We start from the raw sequence: 19,930 nt of genomic DNA, 5'->3' as shown, positions 1-19,930 counted from the left end.
GGAGCGACCACATTATATATAGTGAAGGACAAACGCCTGACGCCAGACGAGTTTCGTTTGGAAGTTACAGCCTTTGATATGAGCACTTGGGCGGCTCTTATAAGAGCCTTTGTTCTTTGTGTCTTGACGTTAGGAGATGTTCAGCCGCCGAATCCGTACAGAGTGCGGCCCTGGCGTTTCAGAGCGTACACCACATCCATGGCGGTGACGGTCTTGCGCTTGGCGTGCTCCGTGTAGGTGACCGCATCCCTGATCACATTCTCCAGGAAAACCTTCAGCACCCCGCGGGTCTCCTCGTAGATCAGGCCGGAGATGCGCTTGACTCCGCCACGCCGCGCCAGGCGGCGGATGGCTGGTTTGGTGATGCCCTGGATGTTATCACGGAGCACTTTGCGGTGACGCTTAGCGCCGCCTTTCCCCAGACCTTTGCCTCCTTTGCCTCGGCCAGACATGTCTCTCCTCCACTCAACAGCAGTCGAATGACGGACACGCAGCTTCTGGCTGCTTTTATACAGGGCGCCCCGACCTGGCTGAGGAAGGCAGAGCAGAGCTGCCGAGGGGAGGAGACGGTCACAGTGACACACACACACAGACACACAACAGCTGCCGCAGCTCAGCTCCTCCCGCAGTTTCCCACAATTGCCAATTGTTAAACAATTTCGCAAAAGCAAACCGGAAACCCAAAAGAACCCCAATTCAATTGCCATGTGAACCTCTAAACCCCATGGTTTCCCATCAAGCAGTAATGTTAAAGCAGCTCTCCAGCTGGAATGTGCGCGGGAAATACCATTCAACCTCACTGACCAGAAGGAGTTACTGTTAACTGTTAATGTGGCTTCCCTCAAAATAACCCAAATGCTCCTTATTTTAGCCAGAATCTCGAGCTCGGAAACTTCTCAGTTTCTTTCTATTTTTCGCCGAATGATCAACGCTGTGTTTTGCCATTCCACCGCTGTATATTCCCGCTGTTGTAGCTATTGATGGGAAGGAGAATGTAGTCACCGTAGTGAAACTGGTGGGCTTTTTGAATTTGCTGCGAGTCTCAGTGTGAACCAAAGATTCACACAGTAACATGGCCTGACAGGGAGTCACCGCCACAGCTGATACTGTAACACATTCAGTGCTCGGCAGAGAACGGAGAATGAATGGCTCTCAGCCCAAAGTCATTCCATGTTATTTTCAGGCAGCTGTTTGTGTCATGAAACATGCTCGAGATTTGTCAGCTAGCTGGAGAGGATTGGCATGTGCCTGCGAATATTCCCTTTGACCTCAATCGCCATGTAAGCCTTTTATTGCTATCTATATCTCTGTAGTTAAACAATCAGTTCAATTCCAGGCAGAGGGCGAAACCTTGGGCAAGTTTCCTTACTCCACACAGGCCTAATAATAATCCCTCCAAAACCAAACACAATAATAAATTGGTCATTTTCAATCCAGGACTGTTTGTGGGACATTGCTGTGCGCAATTGGCTGCCGCGTTCGCCCACAAATATACAGTCAATTCACTTTACAGTGTGTTCTGTGAAGCGCTTTGGTCCCGTCCTCCTGACGTGAAAAGCGCTATATCAAATGCAAGGATTACTATTATTATTATTACTATTAACCGTGGAGCACACAGACAGAACCAGTGAAATCCTTTCTCCTTTGTCCTATCTGTGAGAACACTGACACTGTGGCGAGCTCCTATCTCAGAGCCTCCTGTCACTCACTGCGCTGCCAAACAGTCACAAACTCCGGGAGACTGCAGCACATAACATGGACAGAGGAAAATCCGCTCCTGAGAATTCAATGACTGGGGTATAGTTTGCCAGTTCAAGGCGCTGATTCAATGATAGTGTCAGCGGCTCTGTGTTAAAAAGGCGCCAGACTCAGATTCCAGTCACTGTGCTAGTGTGTCCAGCTTCATCCCGGGATTTCCAAATCCCTAGCACCAGACGTAAGAATATTTTCTGTTGACGGGATGGCCCCGACCCTCTGCTTGACATCACAGCCACAATTTAAGCTGTGATTCTGTTTGGTTTGAGAATATCATTCAAGTCGCCGTCAATATGTCCAGGATTCAGCGCTGATCCGCGGGCAATCCCACATTCAAACGTTTTTAACTGGAAGCTGCTGCCTTTAGTTCAGTTGTGCAGTGTCTCTCAGTGAAGAGCGGATTGTGCACTTCAGCGAAAGGCTGTTGTTGACTCTCAGCACAAACGAGTTTAGAGACAAACGATCAGTTTTGGAAACGACAGAAACACAGAGATTTGAAACCCGGAAGCTGAGCAGCGGCTGACTCTGCCGCGTCCGCTCGGAGGCTGTAAGTGGCTGTGGCGCCGCCTGGCTTCACTATCCTGAGCAGCTCCACACACTGAGCCTCTCACAGGGACTATGGCTGAAACTGCTCCCGCCGCCGTCCAGCCTCCTGCAGCCGCCACCGCTTCGCCCAAAGCCGCCAAGAAGAAGCGCGTTGCCCCGAAGCAGAAACCCGGCTTCAACCTGATGGAGGAGATCAAGCAGATGGTGGCGAGCGCTGAGCATCGCAGGGGCTTGTCCGTGGTCGCCATCAAGAAGACTCTGGACGCCAAAGGCTACAAGCCGGAAACTCACAAACACCAGGTCAGGGCTTCTCTGAAGAGACTGGCAGACAGAGGTATCCTGATCCAGACCACGGGCATCGGCGCCACCGGCTCCTTCAAACTCAACAAGGACAACGCGGCAAAGAAGCCGACCCCGCGGGGGAAGAAGGCAGCGGCCGCCAAGAAAGCTTCTCCACGGAAGAAACTTGCAACAAAAAAGCCAAGTTCACCCAAGAAACCATCTGTGCCCAAGAGAGTCCACAAAGCCAAGTCTCCCGCTGTCAAGAAGACCCCGAAAGCTGCCGTGAGTAAGAAGCCCAAATCGGCCAAAAAACCTGTAAAGAAAGCGGTGGTAAAGAAAGCTGTAAAGAAGCCCGCAGCCTCAAAGAGACCAAGCGGCAAAACCGCCAAACGTTTCCCCAAAGCGCCGGCGGCTAAGAAAACACCAGCCAAAAAGAAGTAACTTCTCCCCTCTGCTGATATTAACCCCCAAAGGCTCTTCTCAGAGCCACCCATTCCCTCCCAAACGAGCTGCACCTAACGAATGATTCTGGGGTGAGCAGAGTGTCTGTCACAGGAGAGCAGAAACATAGACATAAACAGCAGGTACTGGGACCTTTGGCGTGTGTCCATGGCAGCATCTTGGCACCTGAGTCGGTATGAATCCGAGTTAGTCCAGTGGTTAGTATCTCCGCCTGTCACGCGGGAGACCGGGGTTCAAATCGCCGACAGGGAGGTCGCTTTAGTCTCTGTTAGTTACCAAACAAGCATTCGTAAAAGACAACAATGATATCTGTGCCCAGTAACCAACGCTGCTTCTGAACGGTTTGGAACACACTGAGACCAAGTGTGTCAAGAGCAAATATCCCCACAAAACATCAACTAAACATCTTTTGCTTTTCACCTCAAAATATTATTTGCCCGCTATGTGTACATCAAATTTACCTGAAACGGTACAGACAGTTATACAGAGACCAGGCCAGTTTACCGAGACCAGACCTGTTATACAGAGACAAGACAGACATTCTGAACTGTATTTGAATTGGATTTCTCTTTACTGGGACTATTCTGCTTAATTATGAGCCCAGTAACCATTGTTGCATTAAATATATATTGGCATTAGCATTTATTAGTAAATAAATGCAACAAGTTTCCACTATTGTGCTTTATCCTCACAGGCCTTTGTGTTGCTTTGAGTAATACAGCATTAACTTGAGAGTTAACTCTATATAACTCAAAGCAACACAACCTGCTGTCCTGCTGTCCTCCACAGCCCTGCTGTCTTGTGGGGTTTGGAAGATCTTACCATCAGATAAGGAAGCCAGTCTCCGGGCTGCAATACCGAGGCTGACCACAGGGGAAGCAGATATTTCTGTCTCTCAGGGTGAAAGCTCAGGTGTAAACCTGCAAGAGAGGAAACTGGCAGATAATATTTGTGCAAATTAATTTAACTGACGTGAAGTCTGAGAAAATAAAACCTTCATTCCAGGTGAATTAATACATGTCGATAAACTTTGAAGTTATGATGAACTGTAGTCCTGTAGCTCAGTGGTTATTGCCCTCGCCTTGCCCCTGGCTTCAAATCCAGGCAGGGAGACACCTTGGGCAAGTTTCCTCACTCCACACACCTAATAATAATCCCTCCAAAAAACAAAACAATAATTGGTCATTTTCAATCCACGACTGTTTGTGGGACGCTGCTGTGTGCAATTGGCTGCCCGGTTTCGCCCACAAATATACAGTCAATTCACTTAACAGCATATTCTGTGAAGTGCATTGAGATGTGGAGATGACATGAAAAGCGCTATATCAAATGCAAGGATTATTATTATTATAATAATGATGATAATAATCACTGTGTTTGTAGATTTTGTCTACGAACAAAATAGCATAATTTTACTTTTGTCAGAAAGATGTCAGACAATTGTGGAAAGCCATCCATTATCTTAAAACTATTCAAACTATTCCTGCTACAAGGTGGGGGGGAATTCACCATCAACGATCGAAAGGTGGAAGACTATGCTGTTTGCCCTTTCAGGTGGAGTTTGGAGATTCCAGGGCACTATTGGAAATCAGCACTCAGTTACTCCTGGTTTCCTGGACAATAATCCTTCTCATAACATCCATGATTTGTTGTGGGTCATTGCTGGAGCTGAATGGGAGATTCCTTGTTCCCAGTGACTGGTGTTACATCCAAATGTTGTTGTCAAGCTTGGCTGGCTGGTCTAGCATTAACAGTGTGTGTTCCTTATCCTCTCAGGAAGCCAAGCAGGGCATCCCTCAAGTCAGTGCACATTGAAATACAACCTTGCTTTTAATATTGCCCCTTTCATGTCTGAAAGTATCAACTTTGTTTCACATCATTTCACTTTTGATGAAAGACCCACCTGTGCACTGTGTCTGTATCGAAGTGATTCACTGAGAATAAAATCAGAGTGGGGTGTGGGGGATATGTGACTCAGGTTCAATATCTCCATGAAATAACCTCAGGCATTTATAAAGCTGATTGAGCTGCTCCATTGCAATGGCTATTCAATACACAGCACCGACTGCCCTGGTCCAAGTGGCCAATGACCTCGATCTGCAACCAGGACTCTTCTGCCACCTTGTTCTCAGAACCTCTTTGTTGTCTCCCATTTATCCACACAATCCTTCTCTCAGCTCTGCTCCACCTTCAAGATTCTGTCCAATACTAGTTTCACTCTTACCTATTCCAGCAAAGTTGCTCCTCTGTCATTTCAAACAGCTTTTCCTCCTGCTCCCAAACATTCACAAGCAGTGTTCTTTAGAGCTTCATCCCAGTTCCTGCTGTTCTGATGGACGCATTGTCAGCTATCAAGTTATTCATGAGCAGGAAATCGCTTCACATGAATATTGACCAAAGAGATTGTTATTGTGCAATTGATTTTGTTTGCGGCAATAACAGGCCTGGTCTCTGTATGTCAGGCCTGGTCTCTGTATGATAGGCCTGGTCTCTGTATGACAGGCCTGGTCTCTGTATGACAGGCCTGGTCTCTGTATGTCAGGCCTTGTCTCTGTATGTCAGGCCTGGTCTCTGTATAACTGGACTGGTCTCTCTACAATAAACCTGTTCTCCATATAATAGGCCTGGTCTCTGTATTACAGGCCTGGACTCTTTATGAAAGGCCTGGTATCTGTGTAACTGGCCTGGTTTCTGTATAGCTGGCCTGGTCTCTACAATAAACCTGTTTTCCATATAACGGCCTGGGCTCTGTATAACTGGACTTGTTCCTCTGTAATAAACCTGTTCTCCATATAACAGGCCTGCTCTCTATAATACAGTCCTTGTCTCTGTATAACTGGCCTGGTTTCTGTATAGCTGGCCTGGTCTCTACAATACATCTGTTTTCCATATAACGGCCTGGGCTCTGCATAACTGGACTAGTCACTCAATAATAAACCTGTTCTCCATGTAACCGGCCTGGCTAATTTTTGTGTAACAATAAAAATCAGGATTCCTGTTTGCATATTATATATCAGTTGCTGGAGACAGACTCAGGGAACACGTCGGCAACATGTTATATGTTTCCACCCATTCAAAGTGCAATAACACATACTGACATGGCCAGTACAACATCGATTCCACTGATAAAAGAAGGACCAAATATCCACAAACATTTATATTATTTGCAAAGAGAGGAGAGGGCTAGGTAAGAATCAATTCTGCACTGATGCTTAGAGAAAGGAACCATTCAAACTCATTGGACGACATTGAAAAAGACAATGTCATTTCGATAATGGTCTTGCGATGCTGCGATTCCTTGGATTCTGGAACAGTCCCCATGGATTGGAAGATCGCAAATGTCACCTACTATTTAAAAAAGGTGGAAAGGAAAAGATGAGGATCTAAAGGCCAGTTAGTCTCACATCAGTGATCGGAAAAATTTTAGAATCATTGATTAAGGATGTGGTTGTGCGATATTTAGGGGAGCACAACATAATTAGGCCAAGTCGAGTTTTTTGAGGATATTTCTAGTAAACTAGATAAGGATGAATCAGTGGATGTGGTCTGTTTGGACTTCCAAAAGGCATTTGATAAGGTGCCGCATAAAAGGTTAGTCCAAAAGATAAGGACCCATGGAATAGGGGGGAGCATATGAACTTGGAATGGGGAATGGTTAACGGGTAGGAAACAAAGAGTAAGGATAAACGGTCTTGTTCAGATTGGCGTGATGTGACTAGTGGAGTGCCACATGGCTCAGTCCATAGGCCTCAGCTATTTACCATCTACATCAACAATCTAGATGAGGACATCAAAGTTAATATGTCTAAATTTGCAGATGACACAAAACTAGGAGGAAGTGTCAACACAGAGGATGACATCAAAAAATGCAGCGATACACAGATAGGTGAGGTGGCAGATGAAGTATAATGTATCCACCTAGGTAGCAAAAACAGTAGAGCGGGTTATTTGTTAGAAGGGGAGAGATTGGAATGTGTTAGCGTCCAGAGGGACTTTGGTGTCCTTACACACCAATCGCAGAAAGTTAGTTTGCAGGTGCAACAGCAATTAGGAAGGCGAACGGTATGTTAGCATTCATTATGAAAGGATTAGAGTAATAATAATAATAATAATCTTGGCATTTGGTATAGCGCTTTTCACATCTTCTGGAAGTCTCAAAGCACTTCACAGAATAGAGTTTAAAGTGATTTGACCGTATATTTGTGGGCGAAGCGGCAACCAATTGTTCCACAAACAGTGGTGGATTGTTAATACTTTCATAATGAATGCGTACAGTAGGTTAGCATTCATCATGAAAGGATTAGAGTACAAGTGCAGGGAAGTCTTGCTGCAACTGTATAGGGCCCCAGTGAGACCACACCTGGAATACGTGTCCAGTTTTGGTCTCATTATTTAAGGAAGGATGTACTTGCCTTGGAGGGAGAGCAGCGCAGATTTACAAGGTCAGTACGAGGGATGAAGGGGATGAGTTTCGAGGATAGGCTTACCAATTTGGGCCTATATATCTCCAGCCCCCACATCACCTCACCCGCATGACACACCCAACCCCCACACATCACCGCCTGTACTCCTACGACCCTATCTCTCCCTTCTCCCTCATCACGACTGTCCACAAACTCAAATTCACCACCTGCTCCCTCAATCCCATCCCCGTCTCCCAGCTCCAAATTCTAGCTCCTCTCCTGTCCGATGTCATCAACTTCTCCTTGTCCATTGGTTCAGTTCGCACCACCCTAAAAACAGCCATCATCACCCTCATCTTGAAAAAACTATCCCTGGATCCGTCCCTCCTCTCCAGCTACTGCCTCATCTCTAAACTCCCTACCTCAAACCCTTTGCCTCGCCCCCTTTAGGTCAGGCCTGAAGACCTTCCTTTACAACCGCGCCTACAGTCACATTCCCCCCCGCTCGGGCCTTGGGCTCCAGCATTGTTAAGCTCTGAGATGCCGCCTGTTGCCTCAATACATGGAATCTCATTGGCCTCGTTATGGGCTTGTAATCGAGATGAAGAAAATATGCACTGGTTGTTCTGTTCAGTAAAACCAGTTCTCACCAAATACTTTGTTATACTCAACTTCCTTTTCAAACATTCATTCTCAGAAAATATTGAAATTAGTCATTACTGGCCCATGTGCCTGAGTAACCAATGGAAATAATACCTCTCCATCTGGTCTATGAGAAAACATCAAACATTTAAGGATCTTTATGCGTTGGCTGTTTCAATACAAACAGGCTCAGTTCACAGAATCAACCAGAATTGGCAACAAAACTACATTGTAAATTAAATTAATACCGAATAAGAATAAGTTTTCACACAGTGTCACGCCTGCCTCAAGTAATCACATATGTACAGAATTTCAGTGACTTGCAAATTTGTTATATTGCAAGCAGAGAGAAGATTTGATATATTTGTTATATTGCAAGCAGAGAGAAGATTTGATATATTTGTTATATTGCAAGCAGAGGGCAGCTGAAATGAGCACCGGTGGAGCTACAGATTACATTGGTGTACAGTGCCTTTCAGGTCGGGACGACGAGCCAAGGCGCTGGATATCGTCAGTGCACACACAAGTTTAAGGCGCTTTTGCTACAGCTCTGTCGGAGAAGTGGTGTGTGGCTCTGAAAAGAGCCTTTGTGTGTAGATGGAGTGACTGTGAGCCCTCACTTGGAGCTGGTGTACTTGGTGACGGCCTTGGTGCCCTCGGACACGGCGTGCTTGGCCAGCTCCCCGGCAGCAGCAGGCGCACGGCGGTCTGGATCTCCCTGGAGGTGATGGTCGAGCGCTTGTGTACTGCGCCAGGCGGGAAGCCTCGGACGCGATGCGCTCGAAGATGTCATTCACAAAGGAGTTCATGATGCTCATGGCCTTGGAGGAGATGCCGGTGTCCGGGTGGACCTGCTTCATCACCTTGTACACGTAGATGGAGTAACTCTCCTTCCTCGACCTCCTGCGCTTCTTGCCCGCAGTCTGCGGTTTGCGAATCGCTTTCTTGCTGCCTTTTTTGGGCGCTCCTTTGCCCTCGGATTTAGCGGCTTTGGCATCGGTTTTGCCCTCACCAGCCATTCTGCTCTCTTGATACCACCGACACAGTGTCGGGCAGTGGCTGAACGTCTTCTTATATATTATCGCCATCCAATCCCAACAAAGCAGTCCGTTCATCCCTCTTTAGCATAATCGGTTCCCCAATGGGACCCCGGGGGTTGGCAACCAATCCCCAGCCTCCCAGCCTCTGTGCTGTGATTGGCTGAGAGCCCGATGTGACGTAGAGACAGGGGGCTGGGGCTGCAGTGCGAGGAGATCTGATTGGGCAGGAAATGAAGGGCCTGACGAACGGAACCTATTTAAGCACAGAATCCGCTCTGGTTGGTGTCGGAATCTTAGTCAAAATGTCAGGACGTGGGAAGACCGGAGGTAAAGCCCGAGCCAAGGCCAAGTCCCGCTCCTCCAGGGCCGGACTGCAGTTCCCGGTGGGTCCGCGTCCACAGACATCTCCGTAAGGCAACTACGCTGATCGCGTGGGGGCCGGAGCCCCGGTCTATCTGGCCGCGGTGCTCGAGTATCTGACCGCTGAGGTGCTGGAGCTGGCGGGCAACGCCGCCCGCGACAACAAGAAGACCAGGATCATCCCCCGGCACCTGCAGCTGGCCGTCCGCAACGACGAGGAGCTGAACAAGCTGCTGGGGGAGTGACTATCGCTCAGGGCGGCGTGCTGCCCAATATCCAGGCTGTGCTGCTGCCAAGAAAACCTCCTCCATCCTCAGAAGAAGTAAATCATCGGAGGTTTTCCTATCCAACCAAAGGCTCTTTTCAGAGCCACCCACACTGTCCAGGAAAGAGCCGTTTGCCATTTCAGCAAAGACAGGGCCCGCACCAGCCATGTGGAGTCCTGTAGCTCAGTGGTTAGAGCACTCGCTTTGCAAGTGAGAGACCGGAGTTCAATTCCAGGCAGAGGCGAAACCTTGGGCAAGTTTCCTTACTCCACACAGAGCCTAATAATGACCCTCCAAAAACCAAAACAAAAATTAAATTGGTCATTTTCAATCTACGACTGTTTGTGGACATTGCTGTGCGCAATTGGCTGCTGCGTTCGCCCACAAATATACAGTCAATTCACTTTACAGTGTGTTCTGTGAAGCGCTTTGGGACGTCCTCCCGACGTGAAAAGTGCTATATCAAATGCAGGATTATTATTATTATTATATATCTCTTACGCCACATCAAGTTGAATGGGCGGATATAATAATTGCGGGCTTTGGGATGACTTGGGGAGTCCGGGTGCAGTTCAGAGTTCCTCTTTGTGCGTCGCGTCGAAGACGCTGCAATCATGCCGCATGCATGTGAGCCACACACCGCTGGCAAAATACTGCGGTGCCGGAAATCTGAAAGCAAAGCACAGCAGCAGGTCGGGCAGCATCAATGGAGAAAGGAAAGCGAGTCAACGTTTCGGGTCCGTGCTGACGCAGGGTCGTGGACCCGAAGCGTCGACGCGCTTTCCTCCCACAATGAACGCATGTGGATGGTTCAAGACACGATCCACAGAAAGACAGATCTCGCTGTATCGGCACCGGCCGTTACTGTACATTCGGTTTAACAGTGGTTTGGGCTGTAGATGCGTTAAGCTGAGGAGGAGTGTCAAGTGTACAGTTTGCTGGAGAGGCCGCTCTTTCCGTTTGACTATTTGGTGGCTCTTAAAAGAGCCTTTGTTCACACAGTGTGGAGACGGAGGGTCTAAGCGCGCTCCCCGCGGATGCGGCGGGCCAGCTGGATGTCCTTGGGCATGATGGTGACCCGCTTGGCGTGGATAGCGCACAAGTTGGTGTCCTCAAACAGCCCCACCAGGTAAGCCTCGCTGGCCTCCTGAAGCGCCATGACGGCAGAGCTCTGGAAGCGCAGGTCCGTCTTGAAATCCTGAGCGATTTCCCGCACCAGGCGCTGGAAGGGCAGTTTGCGGATCAGCAGCTCGGTGGATTTCTGGTAGCGGCGGATCTCCCGGAGAGCCACGGTGCCGGGACGGTAGCGATGCGGCTTCTTCACGCCCCCCGTGGCCGGAGCGCTCTTACGAGCAGCTTTGGTGGCCAACTGTTTGCGGGGAGCTTTGCCGCCGGTGGATTTCCGCGCCGTCTGCTTTGTCCGCGCCATCTTCTGACTCCCGCAAACAAGACGAGCTGTGAATGGCGAGTGCACTGTGAGCAGCGGCTCTTATAGAGGCCACAGCGCAACGATTGGCTGCAGTCAGGGGAGGAGAGAGTCACTGACACAGGGAAGAGAGATCAGCCTCTGAGCTGCGAGCTCCACCTCCAGCTTCTCAACAAGCATTTCAGACAGGGACTGAATCACCCTCACGAATCACATTGAAAATAAGTAGTGATGTGAGAATGATATCAAAACATTGTGACTCCCATTGTTTGTTTTTTAGAAAAATAAGGCCTATTTACGGAAATGCTGACGGTTTCTCTGTGTCCGAGTTTGTCTGAAAACATTCTGAAGACGTTCGACAGCTTCAGGAATCCTGCAGTGGGACGGTTGGCACACTCACCCTCGCAAGCGCGAGGACCTGGGCCAGGTTTCCGGACGGGGCCAAATGTTAGCAAAATTTCCTTACCCTTCCCGCCTCTGTTTACCGAGCAGTAACTAGGCACCCGCTTGTTAGTCGATTGGCGCATCGCTTTTCCGGTGGTAATAATCCCGTCAATAAAAGGAAAGAAGAATTTGGTCACTCAATCCAGACTGTTTGTTGAACACTGCTGTGTGAAATTGACTGCTGCGATTCCCTCACCAAATAAATGCAGTCAAGTGGCTTTACAGTGTACTCTGTGAAGCGATTTGAGTCGTGTCAAAGATATGATGAGGCGATATATCAAATGCAAGGATTATTCTTATTATTATTATTATTTTCTACCGTGTTACAACACCACACAGTGTCTTCCCATTTCCTGCTCTTTGATGCCTCTTTGGCAGCTTCCCCCCAAGCGACAGAGGCTCTGACCCACTTTCACACGGTTGAAGGTTACATTCATTTCTTAGAAAGCCTCCTGGTGATGCACATAATTAAAATGATAATCATGAGCACATCAATCACTTTAATGAAACCGATTTAATCTTAACCCGAAGAAGGATCTCATTTACTCCTTTCTTTATCTGAGTGAATTTGGTGCGGTTTCCAATGGTGTGGAACGGCGGGTGACTGCAGGCGGCCGATACACTGGGGCAGGACAGGGGGCACCCGTGTGCACACACACAGGGACAAACAGCCTGTGACTTTATTGTGGACAAAAATGAACTTCTCATTAATTGACTCAAACAAACTCTTTTTTTCTTGGAATCACATATAATCCTGTCACTGCTTGCAATATGATAATTTTACACGATCTGAAATTCTGTAAGTATATGAACATTGAAAGTTCAGACATGACACTATGGTATAATGTTTCTCCTTATCCAGTGTTAATTTTAAATCGACTTTTGTTACAAAGTTTGACTGATTCTCTGAGGCTACACTCAATAACAGGATATTCAACATCAAGATAAATACTACTGAATGTTGAATTTTTCCAGATGGTCTATGCCTCTGATATTGTGTTTGGTTCTCATGTGGGTAACATCTGATTATAATAATAATCCTTGCATTTGATATAGCACTTTTCACGTCGGGAGGACGTCCCAAAGCTCTTCACAGAACATATTGTAAAGTGAATTAGCTGTGTATTTGTGGGCGAACGCGGCAGCCAATTGCGCACAGCAATGTCCCACAAACAGTCGTAGATTGAAAATGACCAATTTATTATTGTATTGTTTTGGAGGGATTATTATTAGGCTCTGTGTGGAGTAAGGAAATTTGCCCAAGGTTTCGCCCTCTGCCTGGAATTGAACTCAGGTCTCTCGCTTGCAAAGCGAGTGCTCTAACCACTGAGCTACAGGACTCCACTGATTGTCTGAATCTGCAGGTAAATCATGTGAGCTCCCTGTTATCCTGTGAGTAAGTTGTCTTTTTAACATGTTGAGTGGAGTTGAACTCAGATCTGTTTCTCTCGAAGCCCAAAGTTCAAATATTCCTCTTGAGCACAAATCTGTAGATAAACAGTGAAATATCCATCATTAGCTGTGGACAACATTCCTTACTCATGTCCTGAAGTTTAATCTGAAAGACAATAAAGTGTACGTCTGTCAGTGTGGCTCAGTTTTAGCAGCCTCACCTCTGAGCCAGTAGGTTGTGGGTTCATGCCCCACATTGGAAGTAGTTTAGTGCCATGCAATCTTTATCTTCCAACTGAACAAGCAGCCGGGACCTCAGTTTAACTTTTCATCCAAAGGACGGCACCTTCGACAGTGCAACACTGCCCCAGCACTGCATTGGAAAGTCAGTTGAGATATTGTCCCAAACTACGGCTTGAACCAGCAACCTTCTGACCCAGCGGCGAGAGACCAACCACTGAGTCAGGCCGGACACACTGTCTGTTGGAAATTTCCATTACCCACAACATGCAGGACTTTTCTAGGATTCCAGCTTTCCCTTAAACATACCCAATCAGTTAGTGACACTCTACAGTCCAACCCTATTGACAGCAAAGGTTGACAGGCTTTATTTAACAATAACTCTCCTCAAAAAAAAACTTTCAAATTTGGTGTTCCTGACAAAATGTCACTCTGTGTTGTAGGTTGTGCACGTCCTTTCAACAATGTATCCTGATTGGTAAGGTATTGTGTTGCAATGTCTAGGAATGCTACTGGGTGCTTGCAGGTGAGTTGCTTGTGATGGTGGCAGTGTATCTGCTGTAAGTGTGGGCCTGTGGATTGTTTCTATGTTGATAATTTGTGAGAATACTGATTGTGTGTCATATTAATTTGAATTCATTTCAGAGGCTCTCTAATCTTGTACACAAACACGGAATCAATACTCCGTGTTCATGTCTTGCTATCTATATGTGAGTATCAAATAGATAATCCCTCCACGTCTAAGTGATATTGCTGTGTGTGCATCCGAAAAAGCCTGTGTGTTTTGCTGCTGCTTGAAGGTATTATTGCCGACCAAGAAATCTTTTCAAGAACAATAATCCAGTCACTCAATCCACTCCTGTTTGTGACACACTGCTGTGCATCATTGGCTGCCGGATTTCACCAAAAAATATACAGTCAATTCATTTAACAGCATATTCTGTGAAGTGCTTTGAGATGCCATCAAGTCATGACAGTGCACTACATATTAAATGCAAGGATTATTATTATTATAGCTTGATACACCAGACCTCTTATACAGAGACCAGGCCTCTTATACAGAGAACAAGCTTCTTATACAGAGACCAGGCCAGTAATACAGACACAAGGGCTGCTATACAGAGACCAGGGCTGTTATACAGAGACCAGACCTCTTATATAGAGACCAGGGCTGTTATACAGAGCCCAGGCCAGTTATACAGAGACCAGGCCTTTTATACAGAGACCAGGCCAGTTATACAGAGACCAGGCCTTTTATACAGAGACCAGGCCAGTTATACAGAGACCCGGCCAGTTATACAGAGACCACGCGAGTTATACAGAGACCAGACCAGTTATACAGAGACCCGGCCAGTTATACAGAGAACAGGTGAGTTATACAGAGACCAGAGACCTCCACGTCTAAGTGATATTGCTGTGTGTGTGCATCCGAAAAAGCCTGTGTATTTTGCTGCTTCTTGAAGGTATTATTGCCGACCAAGAAATCTTTTCAAGAACAATAATCCGGTTACTCACTCCACTCCTGTTTGTGGCACACTGCTGTGCACCATTGGCTGCCGGATTTCACCAACAAAATATACAGTCAATTCATTTAACAGCATATTCTGTGAAGCGCTTTGAGATGCCATCAAGTCATGACAGTGCACCACATATTAAATGCAAGGATTATTATTATAGCTTGATACACCAGACCTCTAGAGACCATGCCTCTTATACAGAGAACAAGCTTCTTGTACAGAGACCAGGCCAGTAATACAGACACAAGGGCTGCTATACAGAGACCAGGGCTGTTATGCAGAGACCAGACCTCTTATATAGAGACCACGGCTGTTATACAGAGACCAGGGCAGTAATACAGAGACCAGGCCTCTTATACAGCGACCAGACCTCTTATACAGAGACCAGGCCAGTAATACAGAGACCAGGCCAGTAATACAGAGACCAGAGCGGTAATACAGAGACCAGGCCAGCTTTACAGAGACCAGGGCTGTTATACAGACGCCAGTCCAGTAATACAGAAACCAGGCCAGTAATACAGACACAAGGGATGCTATACAGAGACCAGGGCTGTTATACAGAGACCAGACCTCTTATATAGAGACCAGGGCTGTTATACAGAGCCCAGGCCAGTTATACAGAGACCAGGCCTTTTATACAGAGACCAGGCCAGTTATACAGAGACCAGGCCAGTTATACAGAGACAAGGCCTTTTATACAGAGACCAGGCCAGTTATACAGAGACCCTGCCAGTTATACAGAGACCAGGCGAGTTATACAGAGACCAGGCCAGTTATACAGAGACCCGGCCAGTTATACAGAGAACAGGTGAGTTATACAGAGCCCAGGCCTGTTAGACATAGACCAGGCGAGTTGTACAGAGACCAGGCCTGTTAGACAGAGACCAGGCCTGTTAAACAGAGACCAGGCCAGTTATACAGAGACCAGGCCAGTTATACAGAGACCCGGCCAGTTATACAGAGAACAGGTGAGTTATACAGAGACCAGGCCTGTTAGACAGAGACCAGGCCTGTTAAACAGAGACCAGGCCAGTTATACAGAGACCAGAGCATTAATATAGAGACCAGGACTCTTATACAGAGACCAGGCCTCTTATACAGAGACCAGAGCTGTTGTACAGAGACCCGGGCTGTTACGCAGAGACCAGGCCAGTTATACAGGGACCCGAGCATTAATACAGAGACCAGGCGTCTTACACAGAGACGGCGTCTTATACAGAGACCAGGCCACTTATACAGAGACCAGGGCTGTTATACAGAGACCAGGCCTCTTATACAGAGACCAGACCTCCAATACAGAGACAAGGCCAGTCATACCGAGACCAGAGCAGTAATACAGAGACCAGGCCAGCCTTACAGAGACCAGAGCTGTTATACAGAGACCAGGCCAGTTTTACAGAAACCAGGCCAGTTTTACAGCGACGAGGCCTGCTACTCAGAAACCAGGCCAGTTATACAGAGACCAGACCTGTTATACAGAGACCAGGCCACTTATACAGAGACCAGGCCGTTTATACAGAGACCAGACCAGTTATACAGAGACCAGGCGAGTTATACAGAGACCAGGCCTGTTAAACAGAGACCAGGCCTGTTATACAGAGACCAGGCCAGTTATACAGAGACCAGGTCAGTTTTACAGAGACCAGAGCTGTTATACAGAGACCAGGCCAGTTATTCGGAGACCAGGCCTGTTATACAGAGACCAGGCCAGTTTTTCAGAGACCAGGCCAGTTATTCGGAGACCAGGCCTCTTATTCAGAGACCAGACCTCTAATACAGAGACAAGGCCAGTCATACAGAGACCAGAGCAGTAATACAGAGACCAGGCCAGCCTTACAGAGACCAGAGCTGTTATACAGAGAGCAGGTCAGTTTTACAGAGACCAGAGCTGTTATACAGAGACCAGGCCAGCTGTACAGTGATCAGGCCTGTTACACAGAGACCAGGCCTGTTATACAGAGACCAGACCTGTTATACAGAGACCAGGCCAGTTTTACAGAGACCAGGCCAATTATTCCAAGACCAGGCCTGTTATTCAGAGACCAGACCTCTTATACAGAGAACAGGCCAGTAATGCAGAGACCAGAGCAGCCTTACAGAGACCAGGTCTATTATGCAGAGACCAGCGCTGTTATACAGAGACCAGGCCTGTTATACAGAGACCAGGCTAGTTATCCAGAGTGAGAATGATTGTTGCCGAAGTGTTCCCTGTGTCTGTCTCCAGCAAATGAAATATAATATGCAAACAGGAATCCTGATTTTCTGCCTTGTGTTCATTTTTNGAGTGTGGAGTATGTGCACTTAATTCTAATCTAATGTGCACTTAGATGTACAATTGTCAATACTGCATCACTCAACAGCATATTAAATGGGTTTTGATTCGATAAATTTATGTGTCTCTGTTGTGTGAGTATACCCATAGACCGTGTGCTGATCGTGTCCCACTGATCGCTCGCTCCTGGCCTCTGTGGGCACATTTTGGCTGTCGCCCCGACCCGAGCCATCCACGCCTGATAATGTTCTTGCTCCCAACCCCACACTTTGTTTCTCCCACACTGTCCTGCTTTCCCATTGCCCGTACGTGTGTGTGTGAGTGTGCATGTGTGTGGGTGCGTACGTGTGTGTGAATGTGCATGTGTGTGTATGTGCATGTGTGTATATGTGTGTGTGTGAATGTGTGTGTGTGTGTATGTTTTCGTGTGTGTGTCTGTAAGTGTGTGTGTGTGTGTGTTAATGTGTTTGTGTGTGTGTCTGTAAGTGTGCAAGTGTGTGTGTATGTGCGTGAGTGTGCATGTATGTACATGTGTGTGTGTGTATGTATGCGTGTGTATGCATATGTATGTACGTGTGTGAGTGTTTGTGTGTGTTTGTGCCAGTGATCGTATATCAGGACTTTATGTTGGGACAAAGTTACAAAACAACTGAAAACATGGAAGATGAGCTGACACTTCGGCAGTAATGCAGACACCACCATTCATGGCTGCACTCTTCACCTCACGGAGCCAATCCGAAACCTCGGTGTCCTTTTCGATCTTCAGCTACCCTTCAAACCCTTCATTCATGCCATGAACTGTTCCGTCTTTCCACACCTCTGCAACATTGCCCATCTCCACCACTGCCTCTCACCACAGGCCATTGAGACCACAATACACAATTTCATCATATCCCATTGGTGGTCAGGCATTCAGCATCCCTGCCCCCACAGTCTGGAACTCTACCCCACAATCCCTCCACTTCACCCCCAAGCTTGCCTCCTTCAATTCCCGTCTGAAGACCGTGTCATTTGTTGTTGCTGTAGAGCTGAGGCATGAGACACAAGATCCTTTGGTCCCACTAACAATGGGAACCTGCGAGATACTGGAGAGGATGTGAAGGAGATTTACCAGGATGGTACCAGGAATGAGGAACTTCAGTTATCAGGAGAGGCTTGAGAAGCTCGGATTATTCTCCTTGGAGCAGGGACGGTTAAGCGGAGATTTAATAATACTAATAATAATCCTTGCATTTGATACAGCGCTTTTCACATCCCTAGCCTTCCCAAAGCACTTCACAGAATATACTGCAAAGCGTATTGACTCTACATTTGTGACTGAACGCGGCAGCCAATTGCGCACAGCAGTGTTCCACAAAGTCATGGATTGAAAATGACCAATTTATTATTGGGTTTTTTCAAAAGAGTTTTCAGAATTTGGTGCGGATTCGATAAGAGTGACAAAGGAGAAACTATTCCCACTGGCGGGTGGGTCAGTAACCCGAGGACACCGAGTTAAAAGAAACAGAGGGGAAGTGAGGAGAAATGTTTTCACACAAGGAGTTGTTTGGATCTTGAATCCATTGTGTGAAAGGCTGGTGGACGCCGATGGCCACTTTATGAGAGAAATCGATCATTATTTGGAGAGAACCAGTTTGCAGGGCGATGGGGAGAGAGCAGGGGACTGACTTGGGTGGCTCTTTTCAAACAGCCGGCAGACACAATGGGCCGAATGGCCTCCTTCTGTGCCGTACTATTCTATTCATTCTACGTGGCTCAAGGTTTCCAATTCTCCAGTTCCTTAGCAACATAACCTTCGGGAACATGGAGGCTGTCCGTCTGAGATTCATAGTAACAGAAGTCATGACAAGTTGGATACAGAAACACTAAGCTGTGGTTTGTCTGTGGACAATCTTATTCGGGCTCCCGCTGGAGCGACCACATTATATATAGTGAAGGACAAACGCCTGACGGCAGACGAGTTTCGTTTGGAAGTTACAGCCTTTGATATGAGCACTTGGGCGGCTCTTATAAGAGCCTTTGTTCTTTGTGTCTTGACGTTCAGGAGATGTTCAGCCGCCGAATCCGTACAGAGTGCGGCCCTGGCGTTTCAGAGCGTACACCACATCCATGGCGGTGACGGTCTTGCGCTTGGCGTGCTCCGTGTAGGTGACCGCATCCCTGATCACATTCTCCAGGAAAACCTTCAGCACCCCGCGGGTCTCCTCGTAGATCAGGCCGGAGATGCGCTTGACTCCGCCACGCCGCGCCAGGCGGCGGATGGCTGGTTTGGTGATGCCCTGGATGTTATCACGGAGCACTTTGCGGTGACGCTTAGCGCCGCCTTTCCCCAGACCTTTGCCTCCTTTGCCTCGGCCAGACATGTCTCTCCTCCACTCAACAGCAGTCGAATGACGGACACGCAGCTTCTGGCTGCTTTTATACAGGGCGCCCCGACCTGGCTGAGGAAGGCAGAGCAGAGCTGCCGAGGGGAGGAGACGGTCACAGTGACACACACACACAGACACACAACAGCTGCCGCAGCTCAGCTCCTCCCGCAGTTTCCCACAATTGCCAATTGTTCAAACAATTTCGCAAAAGCAAACCGGAAACCAAAAGAACCCCAATTCAAATGCCATGTGAACCTCCAACCCCATGGTTTCCCATCAAGCAGTAATGTTAAAGCAGCTCTCCAGCTGGAATGTGCGCGGGAAATACCATTCAACCTCACTGACCAGAAGGAGTTACTGTTAACTGTTAATGTGGCTTCCCTCAAAATAAACCAAATGCTCCTGAATTCCCAGCATGTTACAGGCACAGACATGGAATATTAGAGGTTGAAGGTATAAGATGAGGCTCAGTGTCTGTGTCACTGCCAGATTTTAGCCAGAATCTCGAGCTCGG

The 19,930-nt window shown here is 47.5% G+C and overlaps 2 protein-coding genes and 2 pseudogenes across 2 annotated transcripts; 2 read left to right on the top strand and 2 right to left on the bottom strand.

Moving 5' to 3' along the window:
• Nucleotides 1–137: 137 nt before the first annotated feature.
• Nucleotides 138–19,425, bottom strand: LOC121851557. Its single transcript, XM_042345498.1, has 4 exons — nt 19,125–19,425; nt 10,857–11,229; nt 8,615–8,626; nt 138–456 (listed from the first exon to the last, which is right to left on the bottom strand). The coding sequence occupies exons 1-4, from the start codon at nt 19,408–19,410 to the stop codon at nt 141–143; spliced, it is 987 nt and encodes a 328-aa protein (XP_042201432.1). The 5' UTR covers nt 19,411–19,425; the 3' UTR covers nt 138–140.
• On the top strand, nt 2,337–4,206 carry LOC121851551 (histone H1-like). The gene has a single exon (XM_042345493.1). The coding sequence runs from the start codon at nt 2,374–2,376 to the stop codon at nt 3,022–3,024; it is 651 nt and encodes a 216-aa protein (XP_042201427.1). The 5' UTR covers nt 2,337–2,373; the 3' UTR covers nt 3,025–4,206.
• On the bottom strand, nt 8,668–9,131 carry LOC121851554 (annotated as a pseudogene).
• LOC121851550 lies at nt 9,433–9,938 on the top strand (annotated as a pseudogene).
• Nucleotides 19,426–19,930: the final 505 nt, after the last annotated feature.

This window comes from Callorhinchus milii, unplaced genomic scaffold, assembly GCF_018977255.1.
Source record: "Callorhinchus milii isolate IMCB2004 unplaced genomic scaffold, IMCB_Cmil_1.0 Scaffold54, whole genome shotgun sequence".
NCBI lineage: Eukaryota > Metazoa > Chordata > Chondrichthyes > Chimaeriformes > Callorhinchidae > Callorhinchus > Callorhinchus milii.
The sequence above is the reverse complement of the archived record's forward strand: the minus strand, read 5'-3'. Positions and strand labels throughout refer to the sequence as shown.

Excerpts from the sequence above, each read along its gene's own strand:
- LOC121851551 (XM_042345493.1), top strand. The coding sequence starts at position 2,374 with ATGGCTGAAACTGCTCCCGCCGCCGTCCAGCCTCCTGCAGCCGCCACC.
- LOC121851557 (XM_042345498.1), bottom strand. The coding sequence starts at position 19,410 with ATGTCTGGCCGAGGCAAAGGAGGCAAAGGTCTGGGGAAAGGCGGCGCT. Across the intron at positions 11,230-19,124 it reads CGCTCTGAAACGCCAGGGCC|TGCACTCGCCATTCACAGCT; the intron begins GCACTCTGTACG and ends CGCTGCTCACAG.